The following is a 22,880-nucleotide window of genomic DNA, read 5'->3' as shown; positions in this document are numbered from 1 at the left end:
CTTCCTATTTTACATCTTATTTTTTCGCATCATAAAATTAACACGCTTGCTCAAAGTTCTCTTCACACTTCTTCCTCTCGGAACTTCTCATCCTCATGTCTTAGCCATGTCTATCGGCATGGTAATGAGGTTGCATATACTCTTGCGAAGCTTTCTAGAAGTCATCTAACTATGGATATTGCTCTTGTCCATCTTCCTGTGAATATCCTTGTTCTAACAGCTACAGATTGTTTGTTTTAATCTGTGCTTTGTTTGTGTTTGCAAGGTTAATATATATATATATATATATATATATTTGGTTGACAACTTCTCAAAACATTTTTCTAAAAATTTAAAACTGTTATTAAAACTAAAACTCTTGATAACTGTTTTTTAAAAATTTGAACCAAACAATTTTTCAGCAATGCTTGCTCTTTTACTAAAACTAAACTTCATATATAAAAGAGCAAGCATTGCTGAAAAATTGTTTGGTTCAAATTTTTAAAAAACAGTTATCAAGAGTTTTAGTTTTAATAACAGTTTTAAATTTTTAGAAAAATGTTTTGAGAAGTTGTCAACCAAATATAAGTTTATACAATTTCTACTGTTTAGTTAGAAACAAAAATTTATTTTCAAAAACTGAACCAAGCGCGTTTATTTTAAAGTATAATATTTTCAGTAAAAAAAATTATTTTTTGGTGTTTGGTTACATATCAATAGCAGGAAAATATTTTACGGGTAAAATCAATTTCACTATGGCCAAAAAAGGGAACCAATTCACCTAGTCATTTTCCAACTTTTCTAATTGGTTTTTAAAAAAATAAAGGAAACAAAAAAAGAGATAATAAGACCATGAAAACGAAAACAAAAGGTAGAATGATTTAAAAATGATTCAGTCGTTAGGTTTAATCAAATAATCAATCTGTAAAATTTAATCAAATAATCAATAGGTAAAAATCAAGAATACCGCAATAATTAAATAGGATAACTTAGCCACAAGTGTTTTAGATTTTAGAGAGTATCCTCTTTGGGAGTTTTTTGCAATACATTAGTGTTTTATCTTGAGAGTTGTCATCGAATTGGGCTAAATATGAATTATAAAACCTTATATATGACAATAATAAAGGGACGATTTTTATACAAACAAACGTAAGTAAGTACCTCTTATTATCAAAGAAACTTAGATATCATTTATTAGAATTAAATTTAACTGTATAAAGTTATATTCCTAATTAAACTACAAAAATTGAAAAATATAACACAATCTATCCACCATAGATAATCGCATTGAAATTCCATTTTAGAAACGATTGGACCACAAAATAATTTTTATTAACTTAAAAAAATTCCAGTTAACTTAAAAAAATTTCAACATCACTCACCCAAGAGGGGAGACAAAAAAATATAAAAAAGAAAAATAATAAAGAAAGGTTTGATTGTTAAAAAAAAAATGAAAGCATTATTTTAGAAAAAATTGCACTTAATGAGATAAGTTCATTGACAGTGACATCATTCTACATTTTCGTTCAGTCTTTAATCTTTCTAACTTTTCCCATAAAGCCAATTAGAAAAGGTATTTTTTTTTCATCCCCTTTTATCTTCTTTAAAATTTTTCTCCCCTTTCCTTATCCTTTATTCCATGTTTTTTAAAAAAAAATTATTATTAATATTTTTTCTTCATCTCTTGCCTTCCTTTCATTCCAAACACACCATAAATCTCTCCATTTCCTTGTTCAAACATCAAAGTCGTGCTTAACCAAGTCAAAGTCTTGCATTTAAGCATGTGAACACTCCCCCAAAAAAGAAATTAAAAAAAGTCCCGCTTCCCCATTTCCTGTTTTCCCACTCTTTTGATTCTCTCGATCGTCTTCCTCCTATCTTTCCACATAGTGTTTGACAGAATCCCTGAACACTAACTTGCACACCCAGTGCACCTTCCCCTAACCTTCACCCCCTAAAGCACTACCCCACCACGTGTTACTAAAACCCCATTTTCCTTATTCTCACGACACACCCACTACCCTCCGCGCATTCTAGTACCCACCACACATAACTCTCCACCCACTTAACTCATCCAAAACCTTAGAACCCCTTAGAAATGGGTTTCGCCGGAATTTCTCTCTCTCTAACCTTAATCTCTCTTCTCGCCGTTACGCCACCGCCGACGACGGCTCAGAATTCTAAGCCATTCATCTGCACTTCCAATCACACCTGCAGCGCACTAATCGACTACGTCTTGCCCAACAGCACCACTCTCGCCGCCGTCAAAACCCTCTTCGGCGTCAAGAATTTCCGCGCCCTCCTCGGCGCCAACAACCTCCCTCCCACCACCCCAACCAACCAGTCCGTGCCCGCGAATCAGACGATCAAAATCCCCTTCCCCTGTCTCTGCAGAAATGGCACCGGAATATCCAACCACCGGCCGGTGTACAAGGTGGTTCCGGAGGACGGCTTGGACCACATCGCGAGGGATGTGTTCTCGGCGCTGGTGACGTTTCAGCAGATCCAGGCCGTCAATGGTATCCCTGATCCCGACAAGATCAACGTCGGGCAGGAGCTGTGGATCCCACTCCCGTGCAGCTGCGATGAGGTGGAGGGACAGAGCGTCGTCCATTACGGACACGTGGTGGTTGCTGGGAGCTCGGTGGATGGGATTGCACAGCAGTTCAATACCACCTCGGACATTCTACTGAAGCTCAATGGACTCACCGATCCCAACCAGCTTCAAGCCGGTACTGTTATTGATGTTCCTCTGAAAGGTAATCTACTTTTCTCATTACTGTTACAATAACTTTTATAGTTTTGAAATTTTCTATTATTGCCTATGTACATTTTTTTTTTTTTCAATATACCAGTTTCGAACCTTGGCCTGTTGGTTCAAGGTCTAAGCCATAAGCCAACAGTCTACAAGGTGAATTGGTTAGTATTGCCTATATACATATACTCCTCCCGTCCCCCATTTAATTGTCATTTTGGCCGTTGCAAAATAATTGCCCCATTCGAAAATTACCAATTCAAACTTGGATAGACAATGCATTAATTGCTTTTGCGCTTAAAAAGTCTCACTCCCAAAAGGGACTATTTTTATGGGACGAGTAGTATAGTATGTACACAAAAATATGTGGTGATAAGGTAGTGACCCTTGGGATAAGATATGTTAATCCATAATGGTGGGGAAGTGGTGTAGATCTCCTAGTACTGTTCAAAATTTGATACGGGGTCTTAAAAAAGTGGATAAATACATTTATTTGTATGTCAAATTATGATTGGTAAAAAAATTTCTAGGTTCACAATTAAAATTATGAATATAGTCTTCCTGGGGGTAAAGAGTATTTTCGTCCTTCTAAGTTACCTCTGGTCATATATACAGTCAGGGGCGGCTCAATACAACATGAGGCCTTAAGCGAAAAAAAAATAAAGCAGCCTTTTAATTAAATCTATTTATATATTTATATCAGCTAATTATTTGTTTAGTGATTTTTAAACCTATCATTAAAATTTTTCCAAACTCTAGTTCTATAGTTAATTAATTGGCTATGTACTTTCTAATAGTCATATTTAACAATATAAATAAAAATTATAAACAAAATGTATAATTTTATGATAACAAAAATTAATAAAACTAGAAACTAATTTAAGTTATAGAATAATAAAAATTGATTTCGAATTAATTTGGTTTAATGCTCCAATAAATTTTGGGGGCCCGCAAAAAAAATAAAGAATAAAAATCTTTTAGGTCCTATACGTTGAAATTTAATAATTAAAGAAAATACTATAATTGTTTTAGGAAAGTTATAATATATACAGAAATAAAAAATTATGGGGCCTTCTTGTTGGCTGAGACCTTAGGCAATCGCCTAACTCGCCTAAGGCTCGAGCCGGCCCTGTATACAGTAATATATGTGTGTTGTTTTTGTGAATGAGGTTCACAATTAATATATGCTGTGGGCATGGTCTAATAATAAAATGAGGCCATTTTGAATGGAAAACAGGGGGCTGGTCCACGAATGAAACAGTGTGTACAACCAGCCTTGACAAATACAATACATTAATCTGATATGGGTCCAAGGGCGGATCTATGTGTATGTTTGGGTGGGCTCAAGCCCACTCCAAAAATTGTTATTATTTTTTTACCATAAAAAAAATATTAGCTCACCCCATTAACACAATATTGGATCCGCCGTTGTTAATGGGTCCTACGCTGCGTCGTCTTGTATTTGGGCTGTCTATATCATCTGAAGAGTGAGGAGGTCGTTTTATAATGGAAATTCTTTATCTTGTGAGAAAGGAAAAAAAAAACTCAGGAGATAGAATCACAAATAATGAATACTTTCGTAAAAGTATCCGCTTTGAAACAACTCGTTGAGTCTCCGGTGTTGCCCAAACAGTAACCCAATAGGTGGTTGACGAGTGTAGATTTATGAAATTCATCGTTGTTCTTCTATACTTCGTGCAAAAATAAAGAAAAACCTGCAAAAGACTAAACTAAAAATTGTATAGAATAAGCAGAGTCGAGCCACACATTCAAGATTAGAACTCTAAATTCAATTTCAAAGCTAAAATTTTAAGGGAAGGTGAAAGAACTTTTAAAACAATTTTGAATTTTTGAATAATAAAATTAAATAAAAATAAGATTAAATAATTTTTGATCAAATAATGAAAAAAGTCTCGAGGGATGAAAATCCACCATCACGGATCCATATAAATAAAATTTATATTTTTCTTATATAAATTTACCTCCTATAAGCAAATCACTTCACCCGTCCAATTACAACTTGGAAAGATGAACGGAAATTTTAGCGTTAAATAACAATTACTTATATATGAGAGAATATGTTTTTACTTAATTTAATGTATCTTTGGTAAATAGAAGTAGGCGTTCTCCGAATTACCATTAATTGGCAAACACGAAGAATCCTCTCTCTAATTTTTTTTATCAATATAAGAATATAGAATAGAAGAATAAAAATAATATTCTTAAGAGGAAAATTTACACAAGAAATAAAAGATAAAACTATTTATCTTTCCCTCGAGATGAGGTGTTTAAACTAGCATATTAATAAGAACATAAAACATAAAAATAAGAAAATTCTTCATTGAATAAAACTAAAGAATTACAAGAAAGAAATTCAAAGACAAAAAATCTCTAACTCTTTATTATTTTCTCTCGCTAACTTTGTACATCCCACCTCCTCTATATATGTTCTTATTTATAGAGTTTAGAATGGAATGATTAGGAGAGAAAAATTCTAATTTCAGGAGTGAAAATAAAATAAAATAAAAAAATATATAAAATCTTCCTAAAATCTTGTTGCTTTCCTAAAATCTTACTGCTTTCCAATTTGACTTGATATGCTTTGCAATTTGGCTTGATATTTGCTGATTTGATGGAAAAAAACCGACTTTGAATTTGAATTTCACTAGCCGTGTAATCATATTTTTGCTATTTTTGCCTCTTTTCTTCTCATTTTGAAATCAGCCCCTATAAAACATGAAAAGTAGGATAAGAACGTTTATTTAATAAAAAATATTAATTAATCATTTATTATTAAGTATAAAATAACAAGTTTTGTGTACTTATTAAATTACCCCCAAACAAGCTTTTGCTAGTCCTCTAGCAAATAAAGACAAAGAGAGATAAGTTCACAAAATTGCTACTCTAACTGACTCCTAACTAAAGATGTGCCATTTTCGCAGGCTACTTTCGATTGCATTTACCATATGCAATAAGGCCTTAAACCCCTAGGTTGCCCTGGTGGACGAGCTATAGCCTTATGAGGGTTTCCAAAGATGATACCTACAATCATCTACAATTGTGCGCACACTTAGCTCAATTACTTTTATGGAATCAGAAACGATTGCATACACATCATCATCAAGTTAGCTATTATGTCAAGTATAAGAAAGATTACTATTCCTAAGAAACGATTGCATACACATCATCATCAAGTTAGCTATCATGTCAAGTATAAGAAAGATTAATATTCCCAAGCAATCCCAAACCTCCAATTACATGAACTAATACTATGATCCCCACACAAAGTTCAATTTAGCTTATAACCAATAGCAATCAATGCCTAGCTTCCTTTTAAAGTGAACTAGTATCCAATTATGTGTTGTACTCTTTTATCCTTATATTACATATCACAATAAATTCAACTCATTAATATTACCTTACGAGTTATACCCAAGGCATAAATTCATGACTACACTTATGCATACGAAATTTTCGTGATTTTTTTTTTTCATCAAAGATGACAAGTTGTGCAATGTTTAAGTCCCTTAAGCTTTCTAGATGACCAATGTAGCAAGATTTAGGCTAATGACTCCAAACCAGACGATTTTAGGGCATTAGGTGTAAAGACACCCCAAAGAGCTTATTAACTCAAGTCAACTAGGCTTTGAACCTAAACTAGCATTACCAACACTTTATTTTTTCCTAACCTTCCACTTTTTTACTCGAACACTCACTGCTTACTGAGGCAAGAGGCTCGGTTACTTCGTGAAAGGCATTAACTAATCATGCATATTTCCCTATCATTATGCCAAGGACATCCACTTTTCAAGGTCTACTAACTCGTATCCAACACATGTAATATATAACACAAGGTTAGACCTATACCCCACAAAAGATACTAGTGTGCATATGTGAGAAGTAAAGTAAATATGGACCACATATGCTAAAACATGGATTAAAGATGGACAATGATGTGGACCACATATGCCAAAACATGGATTAAAGATTCAAAATTACCCAAAAATACCAATTCCCAGTCATACATGAACAATAATTTATCCAAATTTGACATGACATGCAATTCAATTTGTAATTTCCATAAAAGCAAGGTCATTGGTCCACCCCAAAACAAAGGACAACACTGCCCAGTGTTGGCACCAAAGAATAGGGAAACTAAATGAACAAGTATAGGTGGAGACATATAGGGAAACATTGGAACATATTACGGTTATTATCTCAATTGTTTCGATGTGGAAGTACAATCTCTGCAAGGATGTTATGTAAAACAATCGAAAACCATATCAAATACTAAACAGTTATGGAGCTAGCGAGTAGGAGTGAGATACAACGACTGAGACTCGAAAATCAATCCAAGGTAACTGAATAGATACACCAGGCTAGGTTGCCTCCCAGGAGCGCTAAGTTTAACATCTTCAGCTAGGCGCAATGGGGGAAGTACCCCTAAAAGAGATTAATCCGAATAGACCGGATCGATGAGGAACATGTCCTCAATTACGTGAGCCTCAAGCTCAAGGAAAGGCTTCAAACGATGAGCATTGACTTTAAACAGCTTTCTAGTTTTTGGATCTTGTACCTCAATGGCACCATGACTAGCAACACGGTGTACATAATATGGACCAGACCATCGTGACCTCAACTTCCCAGGAAACAATGCAAGACGGGAGTTATATAAAAGAACCTTTTGTCCTTGGAAAAACTCCTTTCTTAAAATTTGTTTATCGTGTTCCAATTTAGACTTAGCTTTATAAATCCTCGAACTCTCATAGGCATCATTTATGATTTTTCCAACTTATTGAGTTGAAGTGTCTTACACTCATCGGCTTTATCATAGTCAAAGTTAATGGTCTTGATGGCCCAATAAGCACGATGTTCAAGTTCGACTGGCAAGTGACAGGTTTTGCCATAGACCAATTGGTATGAAGATATTCTTATAGGGGTCTTATAAGCAGTTAGATATGCCCATAAAGCATCATGGAGGCGGAGACTCCAGTCCTTTCTTGTGGGTTTAACTGTTTTCTCTAAGATATGCTTGATCTCCCTGTTAGATACCCCTGACCATTGGTTTTTGGGTGGTAAGGTAGGCTTACCTTATGGGTGATCCCATATTTTGACATTAGGCTAGCAAAGACTTTGTTGAAAAAATTTGAACCATTATCACTGATTATGGCTCGAGGTGTACCGAAGCGAGACAAAATTAAGTCTTTCAAGAATTTCACCACAACCCTATGGTCTGCTGTCTTGGTGGCTAAGGCTTCTACCCATTTGGATACATAATTAACTGCCAGAAGGATGTAGGTATACCCATATGAAGAGGGAAAGGGTCATATGAAGTCAATACCCCAAACATCAAAGATTTCTACCACTAGTATGGATTGTTGGGGCCACTCATTCCTTTTGGTAATCTTACCTAACAGTTAGCATTTAGGACATGCTAGATAGTAGGTATGGGTGTCCTTAAAAAGGGTGGGCCAATAAAAACCTGATTGTAAGATTTTCGCAGCGGTCCATTTAGAGCTAAAATGGCCACCACAGGCCTGATCATGACAGAATGAAATGATGGAATCTTGGTCTACCTCGGGGGCTACCTTATGGGTGATCCCATATTTTGACATTAGGCTAGCAAAGACTTTGTTGCAGAAATGTGAACCATTATCACTGATTATGGCTCGAAGCGAGACAAAATCAAGTCTTTCAAGAATTTCACAACAACCCTATTGTCTACTGTCTTGGTGGCTAAGGCTTCTATCCATTTGGACACATAATCAACTACCGGAAGGATGTAGGTATATTCATATGAAGAGGGAAAGGGTCCCATGAAGTCAATATCCCAAACATCAAAGATTTCAACCACTAGTATGGATTGTTAGGGCCACTCATTCCTTTTGGTAATCTTACCTGGCAGTTGACATCTAGGACATGCTAGATAGTAGGTATGGGTGTCCTTAAAAAGGGTGGGCCAATAAAAGCATGATTGTAAGATTTTCGCAGCGGTTCGTTTAGAGCTAAAATGGCCACCACAGGCCTGATCATGACAAAATGAAATGATGGACTCTTGATCTACCTTTAGGACACACCTACGGATGATTTGATCTTGACAATACTTAAACAGGTAGGGGTCAACCCAAAAATATTCCTTAAGGTAGGGCTACCTTATGGGTGATCCCATATTTTAACATTAGGCTAGCAAAGACTTTGTTGCAGAAATGTGAACCATTATCACTGATTATGGCTCGAGGTGTACCGAAGTGAGACAAAATTAAGTCTTTCAACAATTTCACCACAACCCTATGGTCTACTATCTTGGTGGCTAAGTCTTCTACCCATTTGGACATATAATCAATTGCTAGAAGGATGTAGGTATACCCATATGAAGAGGGAAAGGGTCCTATGAAGTCAATACCCAAACATCAAAGATTTCAACCACTAGTATGGATTGTTGGGGCCACTCATTTCTTTTGGTAATCTTACCTAACAGTTGGTATCTAGGACATTGTAGACAGTAGGTATGGGTGTCCTTAAAAAGGGTGGGCCAATAAAAGCTTGATTGTAAAATTTTCACAGCGGTCCGTTTAAAGCTAAAATGGCCACCATAGGCCTGATTATAACAGAATGAAATGATGGACTCTTGGACTACCTCGGGGACACACCTACGGATGATTTGATTTTGACAATACTTAAACAGGTAGGGGTCATCCCAAAAATATTCCATAAGGTAGGGCTACCTTATGGGTGATCCCATATTTTGACATTAGGTTACCAAAGACTTTGTTGCAGAAATGTGAACCATTATCACTGATTATGGCTCGAGGTGTAACGAAGCGAGGCAAAATTAAGTCTTTCAAGAATTTCACCACAACCCTATGGTCTGCTGTCTTGGTGGCTAAGGCTTTTACCCATTTGGACACACAATCAATTGCCAGAAGGATGTAGATATACCCATATGAAGAGGGAAAGGGTCCCATGAAGTCAATACCCCAAACATCAAAGATTTCAACCACTAGTATGGATTGTTGGGGCCACTAATTCCTTTTGGTAATCTTACCTAACAGTTGGCATCTAGGACATGCTAGACAATAGGTATGGGTGTCCTTAAAAAGGGTGGGCCAATAAAAGCCTGATTGTAAGATTTTCCTAGCGGTCCATTTAGCGCTAACAATGGCCACCACAGGCCTGATCATGACAGAATGAAATGATGGACTCTTGGTTTACCTCTGGGACACACCTATAGATGATTTGATCTTGACAATACTTAAACAAGTAGGGGTCATCCCAAAAATTCATCATTTCATGCTGTCATGATCAAGCCTGTGGTGGCCATTTTAGCTCTAAACGGACCGCTAGGAATTTGTCTCTCTCTTGCTTGGACCAAGTAGAATGGGTTTGACCTGTCACAATGTAATTGATAATATCGACATATCATAGTGCATGAGATACCACAAAAAGTTGCTCATCGGGGAAATAATCAGAGATGGGATGAGAGTTGCTAATCGAATCAACAACAAGATGGGACAAATGATTAGCGACTACATTCGCAGAGCCTTCTTATCATGGATCTCAAGGTCAGACTCTTTGAAGGAGCAAGATCCAGCGTATCAACCTTGGTTTGGCATCTTTCTCGGAGAGAAGATGCCTCAACGCAGCGTGATCGGTATAAATGATGACCTTAGATCCTATCAAATAAGAGCAAAATTTGTCAAAGGATAACACTACCGCCAACAATTCTTTCTCAGTGGTCGAGTAGTTGAGTTGGGCATCATTCAGGGTCTTACTAGCAAAGTAGATGACATAGGGTGCTTTATCAACTCTTTGCCCTAAAACAGCCCCGACTGCATAATCTGACGCATCACACATGATCTCGACAGGTAGGTTCCAATCAGGTGGTCGGATTATGGGTGCAGTAGTGAGGGCGGACTTTAATTGCTCAAAAGTAAAGTGACAAGCATCTGTAAACTCAAATGGGGAATCCTTAGCTATAAGATGGGTCAAAGGTCGTGCTATCTTACTAAAGTCTTTGATGAAGCGCCTATAGAAACCAGCATGACCTAGGAAAGCTCTAATATTGCGGACAGTTTTGGGAATGGGTAAATTGGAGATAAGATAAACTTTTGCTTTATCTACCTTGATTCCGGCACTAGAGATAGTATGACGTAGGACAATTCATTTTTGGACCATGAAATGACATTTTTCCTAATTAAGAACGAGGTTGGTATCACGATAACGCTGAAGCACAAGAGTAAGATGGTGCATAAATTGCTTAAATGATGAGCCAAAGACAAAGAAGTCATCCATGAAAATTTCTAGAAACTTATCAACCATGTCACTAAAGTTACTTATCATGCACCGCTGGAATGTAACGGGTGCACTGCATAAGCCAAATGGAATACGACGATAAGCAAATGTACCAAATGGGCAGGTGAAGGTGGTCTTGTGTTAGTCATCAGGGTGGATAGGAATTTGATTATAGCCAGAAAAACCATTTAAGAAGCAATAGAATGACTGACCGGCTAATTTCTCTAACATTTGGTCAATAAATGGTGAGGTAAATGATCCTTCCTAGTCACACAATTGAGCTTTTGATAGTCGATGCAAACTCGCCATCCTATTTGGACACGGGTAGGAACTAACTCATTGTGATCACTGGGAACGATAGTAATGCCAAACTTCTTAGGAGATTGGATATATGATACCGGCATCAAGGAGTTTAATGACTTCAGTACGGACAACTTCCTTCAAGTTAGGATTCAGTCTCGTCTGGGGTTGCTTATAGGTTTTAGCATCGTTCACTAAATGAATGCGATGTTGCACCACTAAAGGACTAATGCCTTTGATATCATCAATATACCAACCTATGGTTTCTTTATTCGCCCTAAGAACCTCAAGTAGTTGGGTCTCTTTTGGTGGTTGGTTAAGTCAAATAATATCATCACATGAAAAGTATAGATTCACCTGGGTAGGAATATTTTAAAGTCTCAGGTAGAGGATTTAATTCGACTTTAAGGGGCTCTATCACTTTTTTAGATTTAATGTCATTTGATGAGGACAAGGATTCAAAGTTGGGTCGATACTTGGGTGTGTCAAATATTGGAGTGGAATCTAACAAGGCATTGACCTCACCAATATAATTATTCACATCAAAATCAGCACCAAAATGTGATAGACACTGTTGGAGTGGATCCTCAGGATAGGATTGCTCAAAGGTTTTAGCGGTCAACGACTCAACGAGACAAACCTTTTCAATAGAATCTGAGTCGAGGGGTTGTTTCATCAAACTAGACACATTAACTTCCACTTGCATATTTCCAAAGGTCAAGTTCATGTTTCAATTTCTACAATTGATCAATGCATTGGCGGTAGCTAAGAATGGTCGACCTAAAATGATAGGAATTTGTTTACCTTGAGTAGGTTGGGTGTATAGAACAATGAAGGCGACTGGATAATAAAAATCGGCCACTTTGATAATCACATCCTCAATGATAACCCTTGGAATCTTAACTGATCAATCAGCTAATCGGATTCTAACATCGATTTTCCTCATACTGTATAACCCTAACTCTTAGTAAACGAAATAAGGTAACAAGTTCACACTAGCACCTAAATCCAATAGGACTGGTCAGTAAAATTTTCGCCAATCCTACAAGTGATGGTCGGACTACTAGGGTCTTTATGTTTGACCATAACTTGGTTTTGTAGGAATGAGGAACAATGTTGGGCTATGAAGGCTTCCTTAGGGATATTGGTTTTCCTCTTGACTAAGTCTTTGATAAACTTTGCATAAGAAGGAATTTGCTTAATGGCAGTGAGAAATGGAATATTAATCTGAAGATTTTGAATTTTTTTTTGATATCTCATTGTATTGCGAATGCTTTTTATATTGCAATTATGTTCTTCCTTGATTTTATAAACTCACTTGTTATGTAAAGCCTTCTTGCCCTTTAGTAGTTCAATTGGCTACCATATATTTGATTTGACATGAGTGAGTCCATCTCATTCAGCTGACTCCCACTTGGTTGAATCACTAACTTGCATTGCTTCATCATAACTTTCTGGTTCACCACCATCAGACAACAACAAATAGTGTAAAAAAGGCGAAAAACGTTGTGTAGGTTTAAAGACTTTGGAGGATCGTCTCAATCCGGTAGTAGGTGTGCTTTGTTCCACCCGTGGAATTATATTTTCTGGATTGTTCTGAACTCTCCTCTACACATCTTCCTCAGAGATTTCCTCTAACTCAACATACTCATCCTTTTCAGCATGAGCACCTGCATTAGTAGAATCTGTTCCTAACCTGTCCTTATACATTACTTTCTCATTGAACACGACATCTTTGCTTCTAATTATCTTCCGGGTTTGATCATCCCAAAACCGATAACCAAACTCATCAGTGCTATACCCAATAAAACTTGGTTTTAGCATCAAAACTTATATGTACATATGAAAAACAACCAAACACTTTCAGATGTGAAAGATTTACCTCTTTTCCACTCCAAGCCTCCTCTGGTAAGCCTCTATCCAAAGGAACAGAAGGTCCTCAGTTTATCAAGTATGCTGCAGTGTTAACTACATCAACCTAAAACATCTTAGGCAATCCAACATGTATCCTCATACTCCGAGCATGCTCATTCAAGGTTCTGTTCATGTGTTCTGCAACCCCATTATGTTTCGGGGTTTTATGAACAGTCTTCTCCATTCTGATCCCATTAACAACAGAAAACTCTTTGAAGCCTATGTCTTCATACTCACCACCATTATCAGACCTCAAACACTTCACCTTCAAGCCTGTCTCATTTTCCACCATGGCCTTCCACTTCTTGAAAGTATCATATACTTTAGATTTATTTTTCAAAAAATAAATCCATACCTTTCTTGTAGAATCATCGATAAATGTAACATAATACAATGAGTCGCCAAGAGATGAAACTAAAGAAGGCCCCCACGCATTTGTATGAACCATCTCTAATTTCTTTGTCTTAAGTGTCCTGCCAACCTTTAAAAAACTGACCCTCTTCTGTTTCCCGAAGATACAGTCCTCACACAAACCAATTTCAACTGATTTAATACCCGACAGTTTTCCTTTCGACAGAAGTACCTTTATCCCCTTCTCACTCATATGACCCAGTCTATGATATCACATGTTTGAATTTACGCCAGCATCAGCAACAACAATGGCGTTCTTGGTGTTTGTTGTCATGTATAGAGTACCCGTCTTGCTTCCACGAGTCACGACCAAGGATCCCTTGGTGATTTTCCACAAGCCACCTACAAAATTAACTGCGTACCCATCGTCATCAAGTTGTCCACAGAGATCAAATTTCTCTTCAAGCCAGGAACATGCCTCACATTCTGAATCTTCCATATAGCCCCATCAGGTTGCCTAATCTGAACATCACATTTAACCACAATTTTCAAAGGCTCATCATTAGCTAGATAAACCTTTTTGAAATCACCAATGATATAGTTCTCCATGATTTCACGATGTGGGGTAGAGTGAAAAGATGCACCTGAGTCTAGAACCCAAGACTCAACGGGACTATCTACACTCAGAATTAGAGGGTCAACAATTTCTTCTCTGACGGCGTTTACAGATTCCTGTTTTCCTTTGCTCTTCTTCTTTGTTGCTCGACACTCAAACCTTAAATGCCCCTTCTTTCCACATTTCCAGCAGGTTCTAGTTTTTGACTTGCTTCTGTGTTTGGATTTGGATTTACTACGGTCCGAGTCTGATCTTTCAGAAGTTTTTCCTCTGCCCTCGGTATTAAAAATAAATCCAGATGATTCCCTTGTTTCCCTTTTGCGAATATCTTAACTGAGAATCAAGTCCCAAACATTATCTAACTTCAATCTTCTTTTCCCTGAAGAACTACTCACTACTGTAACAGTACCGTTCCAGCTTTCTAGTAAAGAGGATAAGAGAAGCAACGCCTTAACCTCATCATCAAACTCGATCTTTACAGAGCTTAACTGAGTCGTAACAATGTTAACTCGTTCAGATGGTCAGTTACTGAAGCGTCTTTTGACATTCTTAGGTTGAATAATTGCCATATCAAATATACCTTGTCAGAAGCAGTGGGTTTCTCATACATATTTGAAAGGGCAGTCATTAAACCTGTTGTTGTCATGTCCTTTGCTATGTTAAAGGCAACGTTGCGTGATAGTGTCAATTGAATGACCCCTAGTGCCTGCCAATCAAGAAGGGCCCAATCATCATCCTTCATCTCTTCTGGTTTATCTCCGGAAAGAGGCTGATACAACTTTTTCCGATACAGATAATCCTCAATCTGCATCTTCCAGAACCCAAAATCTGCACCATTGAACTTGTCGATCTTGATCTTTTCTTCTTTTGTACCCATCGCTCCCACTGGACCTAATGGCTTTGATACCAGTTGTTGCAAAATTAAACAGAAAATACAAGAAATAGATCAAACACACACTCATAAGAACACACAAATTTTACTTGGTTCACCCAAAACAGGGCTACGTCCAAGGGTTGCACCGATTTTCACTATAATGATAAAAAAAGCAGCAAATACAAAGAGTTCAGAATAAATAAATACCCTCGCACTAGGACAACATAACAAATGCGGAAATTACCAAAATGCCCTCCAAAAAATTCGCGCAGTTGGGGCTTGGTGTATAGTATCTATTAGGCTCCACACCACCCATCACTATCAAACTTGTCTAATATCCATATATACGTATATAATTATATATTGATCACACTTATTGGCAAAGGAGTTAAATACGGAAAAATGCAATGATTAATAGTATTCCACAAATGCCAAAGGCAATAACAATTTCGATGAGATTGCATATATTTATATCAGAAATTTGCTAGGACTTTACATATACACAATTTGGATTTGATCATACAACTAAAAAATCGTTTTATATTGATGTATGACAAGGATTCTACTATCTTGATATGATTTTCTTACAAGAAAATAGATCTCTCCCTCTCTATGATGGCTGCCTCATCCTCTGTTTCAAAGTAAAATAAATTAATAAAAATAAAAATAAAGAATTGGAGATAGAACCCAAATCCCTACAACAGATTAATCATATATGCCTCTGCTTATAAGGTTATTCCAATTAAACATAATCCATTTTTGGTTCCCTCCATACAAGATTTAGGTCATGTATCCTCTAAAAAAAATAGTTAAATGCAACTGCCAGAATATTGTTAGCATCGGAAGTTTCACATAGGCAATTATATATAGATTTTGGAAAAAAGATTGGGCTATTAAATGTGCTTAGTTTTGTTATATATTGTTTACCTTATGTTTTGTGTACTCTTTGTTATTATTTGTTGTTGGCCCTCAATGTGAATATGCTTCCTGACATGACAGTTTAAAAAGTTATCCTGCTCAGTTGCTGGTAGTGGCATGTAGCTAATGATAGGAAGTAAATCTAATAAATAAGCGGATTTTATTTAAATCACATGGATGTGTAGGGTATTGATTTTAAACCTCAAGCTAATGAAACGAACCTCAAGGCCTTTTTAAGTTGGAAAATTTTATTACTATGCTGATTTCTGTCTCCACTTGGTGCTTACATTTTGTTTTACGAGATTATAGTTTTTTTTTCCCCCTCTATTGAATGCTTGCTGTTTGAATGTTGTCCACAGCTTGTACATCGGTGGTAAGCAGTACCTCACTGGACTACCCTTTACTTGTCTCCAATGGCACTTACGTCTTCACCGCTACCAACTGTGTGATGTGCAAGTGTGATTCTGCAAACAACTGGACGTAAGTTGATAACCCATCTACTTTCTCCTCTTCATTTTTTGCTATTTCTCAGCTCTCAGTAATCTGATATTGTTCTACTGTCATTTTCTCGTGCGTGCCTCAGATTACAATGTGAGCCATCTCAGGTCAACTCCTCCTCCTGGCCTTCATGCCCGGCCTCTCAGTGCCAAGCAACAGAGAGCTTGTACCTTGGTAATACCACAACGACAGGTTGTAATCGTACAACATGTTCCTATGCTGGTTACAATAACCAAACCATCCTCACAGATCTTGCTGTGGAATCCACTTGTCCAGGTAATTGCACATTCTCATCCCTGATGCAGTGTTCCAATTTTGCATGTTCCATTATAAAGGGTGTTAGCCCAATGACTAGGTAATGGCTTATATTGAACTGAACATTTGACCCTAGATATTGCTTGAATAGCAAGATCGGATTGTATACCTATTCTAAAGTTGTTGCATGCGAGGATATTTAGTTCTTCTTGTCATGAAGGGACTATCCAGTAGCCTAAATATGCTGCTCATATTACTTAATTGGAATTTAGTTGTTGCCTTGTAGGAATGCCCTTTTTTGTAAGTTGATGCATTTCTATTGTGAGGAGCAAATTTTGCATTTAGAAAATGAAATCTCTTCCATTTTTTCTTTTCTTCTCTCCCGCACTCGTGATTTTAAAAATAAATATTGTTAGAGTATTTCTCAAGTTCATCATAGTGCTTTATTTGAGGTAGAGAAATCTTCAGTTGAGGTGGAGCTATGAAGAGATCCCTGTTCGAGGTGGAGTCTAAGATACTGGCATGTTTAAACTAGTTTAAGAACTTTGAACCAGAACAATTGGAGTGATGAGTTGGACTTTGACTACTGCCTTAGTTGAACCAGTTCAAGTGAGGCAGTGAGTTGCAACATTTTTGAGGCAACAAAGTTGAACTAGTTCAGGTATTGTTGAACCGGTTCAACTCCCTTTGGGAAACTATGTGATTTGTTTTTCTTATTGGTTTTGGAAGCCAAAAGACTTGGGGAAAAATGCTAAAGATTTAGGGAAGAAGTTGTATTTGCTATTTCAGAGTTGAAGATGGATAGCAAAATGAACATTTCAAACTATTCAAAAACATGGATGTAGGGTAGCTCGAATCTGTTGTCCTCTGAAGTTCAGTGGCAGCTGTCAAGAGCCAAGTCTTTCATTTCCCTTTCTTAAAACACTCCTCTCTGCGGTGAGTCACTTAGTCAAAGTGAACCCCAGTCAGCGGTCCGCTTCTTTCCTCTTTTCAGTCTCCTTGTAAGCAAGGAGTCTTCCTCCCGCCTCTATCCGAGTCTTGATCCTGGGCTTGGCTGGCATTCTTGTTATTCCCTATGTATCTTCCTTCGATTAGCGCACAATCTACGAAGGAGATACGGAAAGAAATCCCTATGAGCCGCAGTCCATTTGTAGCGTTGTAGCTCGAGCCTTGTCCTGAAAGGATTGAAGAGCCGGCTATGAAAAGAGGCTTGCGAAGCTGGCCGAGTTTGATCACCATTTGAAGAAGAATTCCCGCGTGTAGTTCCATACCCTTTTTTACAGCCTTTGACTTAGACACAATCACCACACTGAGGTTCGCTATAGATGGGATATATCGGTTAGGGTTTTTGACCCACACTTCTACAATTAGCTGGTAACTCCTTGTAGGCGAGTTAATCCTTGTCTAACAAGGAATTGGGTTTGAAGACTATAAATAGAGATGCGTATGAGAGGTTTAGAGAGAGAGAAGAGAGAAAAGATGTAAGGGGTTTAAGGGTGAATGTTGTGAGGAGAGGGGAGAGTATATGTAATTCCTGAATGTATACATGTAGCCTCAAAAGAGATGATGAGTAAGTGAGTGAGTGGGGTTTTGACATATGGTTGTATATTCTCTTCCTTGATTCATAATAGGGAAATCTCTTTCTCCCATGGACGTAACCTTAGAGTTGGATGAACCATGTAAAATATTGTGTTGTGCATAGATGTGTATAATTGTTATCTCCATATATGCTTGTGTTGATGTGATGTGATGATGCTTCCGCTGTGTGTGATGAAGGAGGGATTTAACTCTTAACAATAGTCGACCGTTGAGTTGGTTGGAGGGAGTAAATATTTTTCCCCAACAAATGGTATTAGAGCCGATGGTGGGTCAGAGCCTGTGATTGGTCCTGAAGATTAGTGCAGAAAATTGGTGTGAAGTTTGTCAGAGCAGAAGATGATCGTGAGGTGCTATGGAGATTCAATCAAAGTTGATAATGACACAAAGAAGATAGATGGTGTGAAAACATAGGCCAATGAGGAACAAGTATGAGGACAAGCTGGAGGATACTTGCTTTCAAGATGGGGCAAAGGTGATAGAGTTAAAGCCCACGAAGAACAAGTTTTGGGGATAAGCCAAGAGTGAGCGTTAGTTCTCAAGATGGGGCAAGGGGTGTGAAGAATGAAGGGGTTTGCTCTAAGCCCGATAAAGAGCAAAGGGGAATATGAAGAGTGAAAAGGAGAGTTTTTTTGTTGCTTTAAGCTAGAAAAGCAATTGATGAAGATGAGTTGAAGATTGGTGGGTTGCCATGCATGAGCAATTGAACACCAATGGGGTGGATAGAGAAGATAGAAGAAAAATGATGAATGATGAATTTGAGAAAAGGTGGAGATTGTTAGAGTGTTTCTCAAGTTCATCATAGTGTTTTATTTGAGTTGAAGAAACCATCAGTTGAGGTGGAGCTATGAAGAGATCCTTTCTTTGAGGTGGAGTCTAAGATACTGGCCTGTTTGAACTGGTTCAAGAACTTTGAACCAGTTCAACTGGAGTAATGAGTTGGACTTTGACTACTGCCTTAGTTGAATCAGTTCAAGGGCACTTCAACCAGTTCAAGTGAGGCAGTGAGTTGCTACATTTTTGGGGCAACAAAGTTGAAGTAGTTCAAGTATTGCTGAACCGGTTCAACTCCCTTTTGGGAAACTATGTGATTTGTTTTCCTTATTGGTTTTGGAAGCCAGAAGTCTTGGAGAAAAAAGGCTGAAAATTTGGGAAAGAAGTTGTACATGTTATTTTAGAGTTGAAGACGGATATGGTAACTCCTTGTAGGCAAGTTGATCCTTTTCCAACAAGGAATTGGATTTGAAGACTCTATAAATAGAGATGGGTATGAGAGGTTTAGAAGGAGAGAGAGAAAAGAGAGAAAAGAAAGAAAAGATGTAAGGGGTTTAAGGGTGAGTGTTGTGAGGAGGGGGAGAGTATATGTAATTCTTGAATGTATACATGTAGCCTCAAAAGAGATGATGAGTGAGTGAGGGAGGTTTTAACATGTGGTTGTAAATTCTCTTCCTTGAGTCTTACTCCCTCTGTCCCATAATAGTTGGGTGCTTTGAGAACTGTGACCAGGCACGAACCCAACATAGGACCAGTGGGGGCAGATGCCCCCATTGGATTTTTAATATTTTCATTTTATACCTAAAATTTTTTAAAATTTTATGAAGATGCCCCTATTAAAATTACAATTCGCCCCCACTGAATTCTTTTTTTTTTTTTTTTCATTTTATACTTCAATTTTTTTAGAATTTATGAAGATTCCCCCACTAAAATCTAAATTTTTCTTTTTGCATTTTATACTTTAAATTTTTTAAAATTTATGAAGAAAACCCTATTGAAATTACAAAACCCCAACAAATTAAAAGGTCGCCCCCCTCATGAAATTTTCTGGGTCCATCACTGACTGTAACTCACAATTTTTTGAGTCACAATTCCCAAAGCACCCAATTATTACACGACAGAGGGAGTAATAGTGAAATCTCTTTCTCCCATGGACGTAACCTTAGAGTAGGGTGAACTATGTAAAATATTGTGTTGTGCATAGATGTGCATGATTGTTATCTCCATATATGCTTGCGTTGTTATGATGTGATGATGCTTTTGCTGTGTGTGATGAATGAGGGATTTAACTCTAAACAACAGCCGATCGTCGAGTGGGTTGGAGGGAGTTAATATTATCCCCAACAAATATAAGAATAAAAATAGAAAGAAGAAAATGAAAAATCCATTAACATGAAGATGTGGGTTAAGATTTCGTTTCTCTCTAGATCTCCGCCCCATAAATAATGGATAGACATCATTTTACTGCTATATAAAGTTTTGAGCAGTATTGAGCTTGACATTGTGGACTCATATACTAATTATTCTTCAAAATAACCACTGATCTAATATGTTTGCACAGGCTGAAAGGCAGTGAACCTTTTTTCTTGTGGATAAGAAACGATTATATTATATTAAGAAAAATACATAGCAAATATTGCCCCCCTTCTACAAGTCCGGGAAAGAAAAGTCATTTACAACACGAGATGACAATTTTGCTTCTTTTGCCATTCGACCCAGTGGTATGAAATTTATCATATGTCCATCAAGAAAGAACTTGCACTTTGAGAATGAAGACTTTCTTTGACATTGAAGAAACAATAGACTACATTGCGCGTAGGAATAATAGAAGAAAAGAAAGCAATCACCCTCTGCCTGTTTTGCGTAATCAATTGCTAGAAAAATGCATCATAGTTGCAAAATTGGGCATCCTTGCTTGATTGTTATCATGAAAATTTTACACTCCAATTATTAACTGGAAACTTGCTATTGTTGTGTACAGTTTCAGCCAATAGTTCTCCGAAGTTGAGTTTGCAAGGTTGGAATTGGAGGACCCTTATCATCTCCATCCAGTTGGTGTTGCTTTGTCTTCATCTTTTGTAATAAAATTTTATGTATATTTTGTATGGTTTATTACTCTTTTCTTAGTGTAGGATGGGAAAAAAATTGTTGTAATATCATCTGCCTTTTTCATTAGTATTAATTAGTGCATGAGGCAAATTTTCTCATTGACTGCTTATAGAGTTTGTCTCAAAGACTATAAATAATACTCAAAAAATTGAGGGGGTTGCGAAACCAGTTTTCTTATTATTTTCAATTTTTGTTTTTGCTGTTGTTGATAGAATAAGCTCTCTCCGATATCTCTCCGATGCTCCCCCAGACTAAATCCAGTGGACCTTGATTTAGATGCAGCAGCATCAAAAGAGGTCTAACAGCTGTGTCTGTTCCATTTTTGAGGGGACGTACAGTGGTGGGGATGAGCTGCACAAGCCTAAAATGCTTTCAGAAATGTTCTTCATTGCTCATTTACCATGTAGTTGAACTGTAGGAATAATGGGAGGTGGGAATCTAAGGAGGAAGATGACCTTATTTCTGCCTGGAGGCTGAAGCTGTGATCTCATCCTTCAAAATTGGTTGAGGAAACTTCTTTATATTCACCAAAAAATGATAACTTCTCAACGGTAACATGTAGGTTAATTTTTTCAATCTTGATGGTGCAAAAATTATATAATGACACTCATTGTGACCAAATCATAACTAAGTTGAAGTTTGTAAAAACGTATAAAAACATTTCCTATTAGAGTATGTGTCAGAATAACGTTAAAATTGTATGTTAAGTGGGTGTTTTGGTAAATTTTTAAAACATTAAAAAACATTTCCTATTTTTTGTGGTTGTTCTGACGAAAAAATAAAAAAATTTGGGAATTTGCCACTAAAATTAGGGATTAGCCACCAAAAACATTTTCAAAATTGGAGATTAGCCACCAAAATCGATACGTAGTTTAAATCCATCCCCAAATAAATCCACCCCCAAGTACGTCCAAATAGTTTAATGTATTGTATATGGGCCATCACATAAAACTATCGAACCGCAATCCTCATCAATTAATCTTGATTTCATACTTGTTCATATGTAAAGCATATATATATACACACACTGGTTGTGTAGTCACAGGTTAACTCTGGGGGGTAATTGGGTGAGTTCTGGTCTGATCTCGAATGAACGAGTTAGTAATGAGCCAATTGGGCTAATAAATGGGTTGGGTATTAAATGAGTGAGTCAATTCATACACAATCCGATTACTCGAATATTTTTAAACACAAATTGTCAAATTATTTTGGTTGTCAAATACCCAAAAAAAAAAAAGAAAAGAAAAAAGACTTGTTTGTGTAGCAGTTTTTCATTCATTTTTTTTTTTGTCTCACCTGTTACAATTTTTTTTTTTTTCGAATACAATTTACTTTGCCAATAATATATATATATACATATTAAAAAAATGCTTCGACTATTACAATTATGAGTTTTAATTAGTTGGTGAATATTTCTTTTCTTATATTTAATAATTAAGCTTTGCCGGATAAATATTCAGTTAAAAATAAATAAATAAATAAATAAGCAAATTTATATATACAAAAAAAAAAAGGGATACAATAAGAATAAAAGGGTTTTGTTTTGTTTTTTTTTTGTCAAATAACAAACAACAACCAAAAGCCTCTAAAATCAGTGTAAGTCAAGCTGCGGGATATAAGAAAGAACAATGTCCTCATGAATAAGACTT

The 22,880-nt window shown here is 36.8% G+C and overlaps 1 protein-coding gene across 1 annotated transcript; it reads left to right on the top strand.

The window, feature by feature from the left end:
- Window positions 1-1,721: 1,721 nt before the first annotated feature.
- On the top strand, window positions 1,722-21,411 carry LOC132300902 (lysM domain-containing GPI-anchored protein 2). Its single transcript, XM_059798204.1, has 4 exons — window positions 1,722-2,738; window positions 16,359-16,479; window positions 16,583-16,773; window positions 21,104-21,411. The coding sequence occupies exons 1-4, from the start codon at window positions 2,078-2,080 to the stop codon at window positions 21,202-21,204; spliced, it is 1,074 nt and encodes a 357-aa protein (XP_059654187.1). The 5' UTR covers window positions 1,722-2,077; the 3' UTR covers window positions 21,205-21,411.
- Window positions 21,412-22,880: the final 1,469 nt, after the last annotated feature.

The sequence above is a fragment of the Cornus florida genome, unplaced genomic scaffold (assembly GCF_030987335.1).
Source record: "Cornus florida cultivar Cherokee Brave unplaced genomic scaffold, ASM3098733v1 CherokeeBrave_3.0.0_Hap2_Chr03, whole genome shotgun sequence".
Lineage (NCBI taxonomy): Eukaryota > Viridiplantae > Streptophyta > Magnoliopsida > Cornales > Cornaceae > Cornus > Cornus florida.
This window is presented reverse-complemented; position numbering and strand designations above follow the sequence as displayed.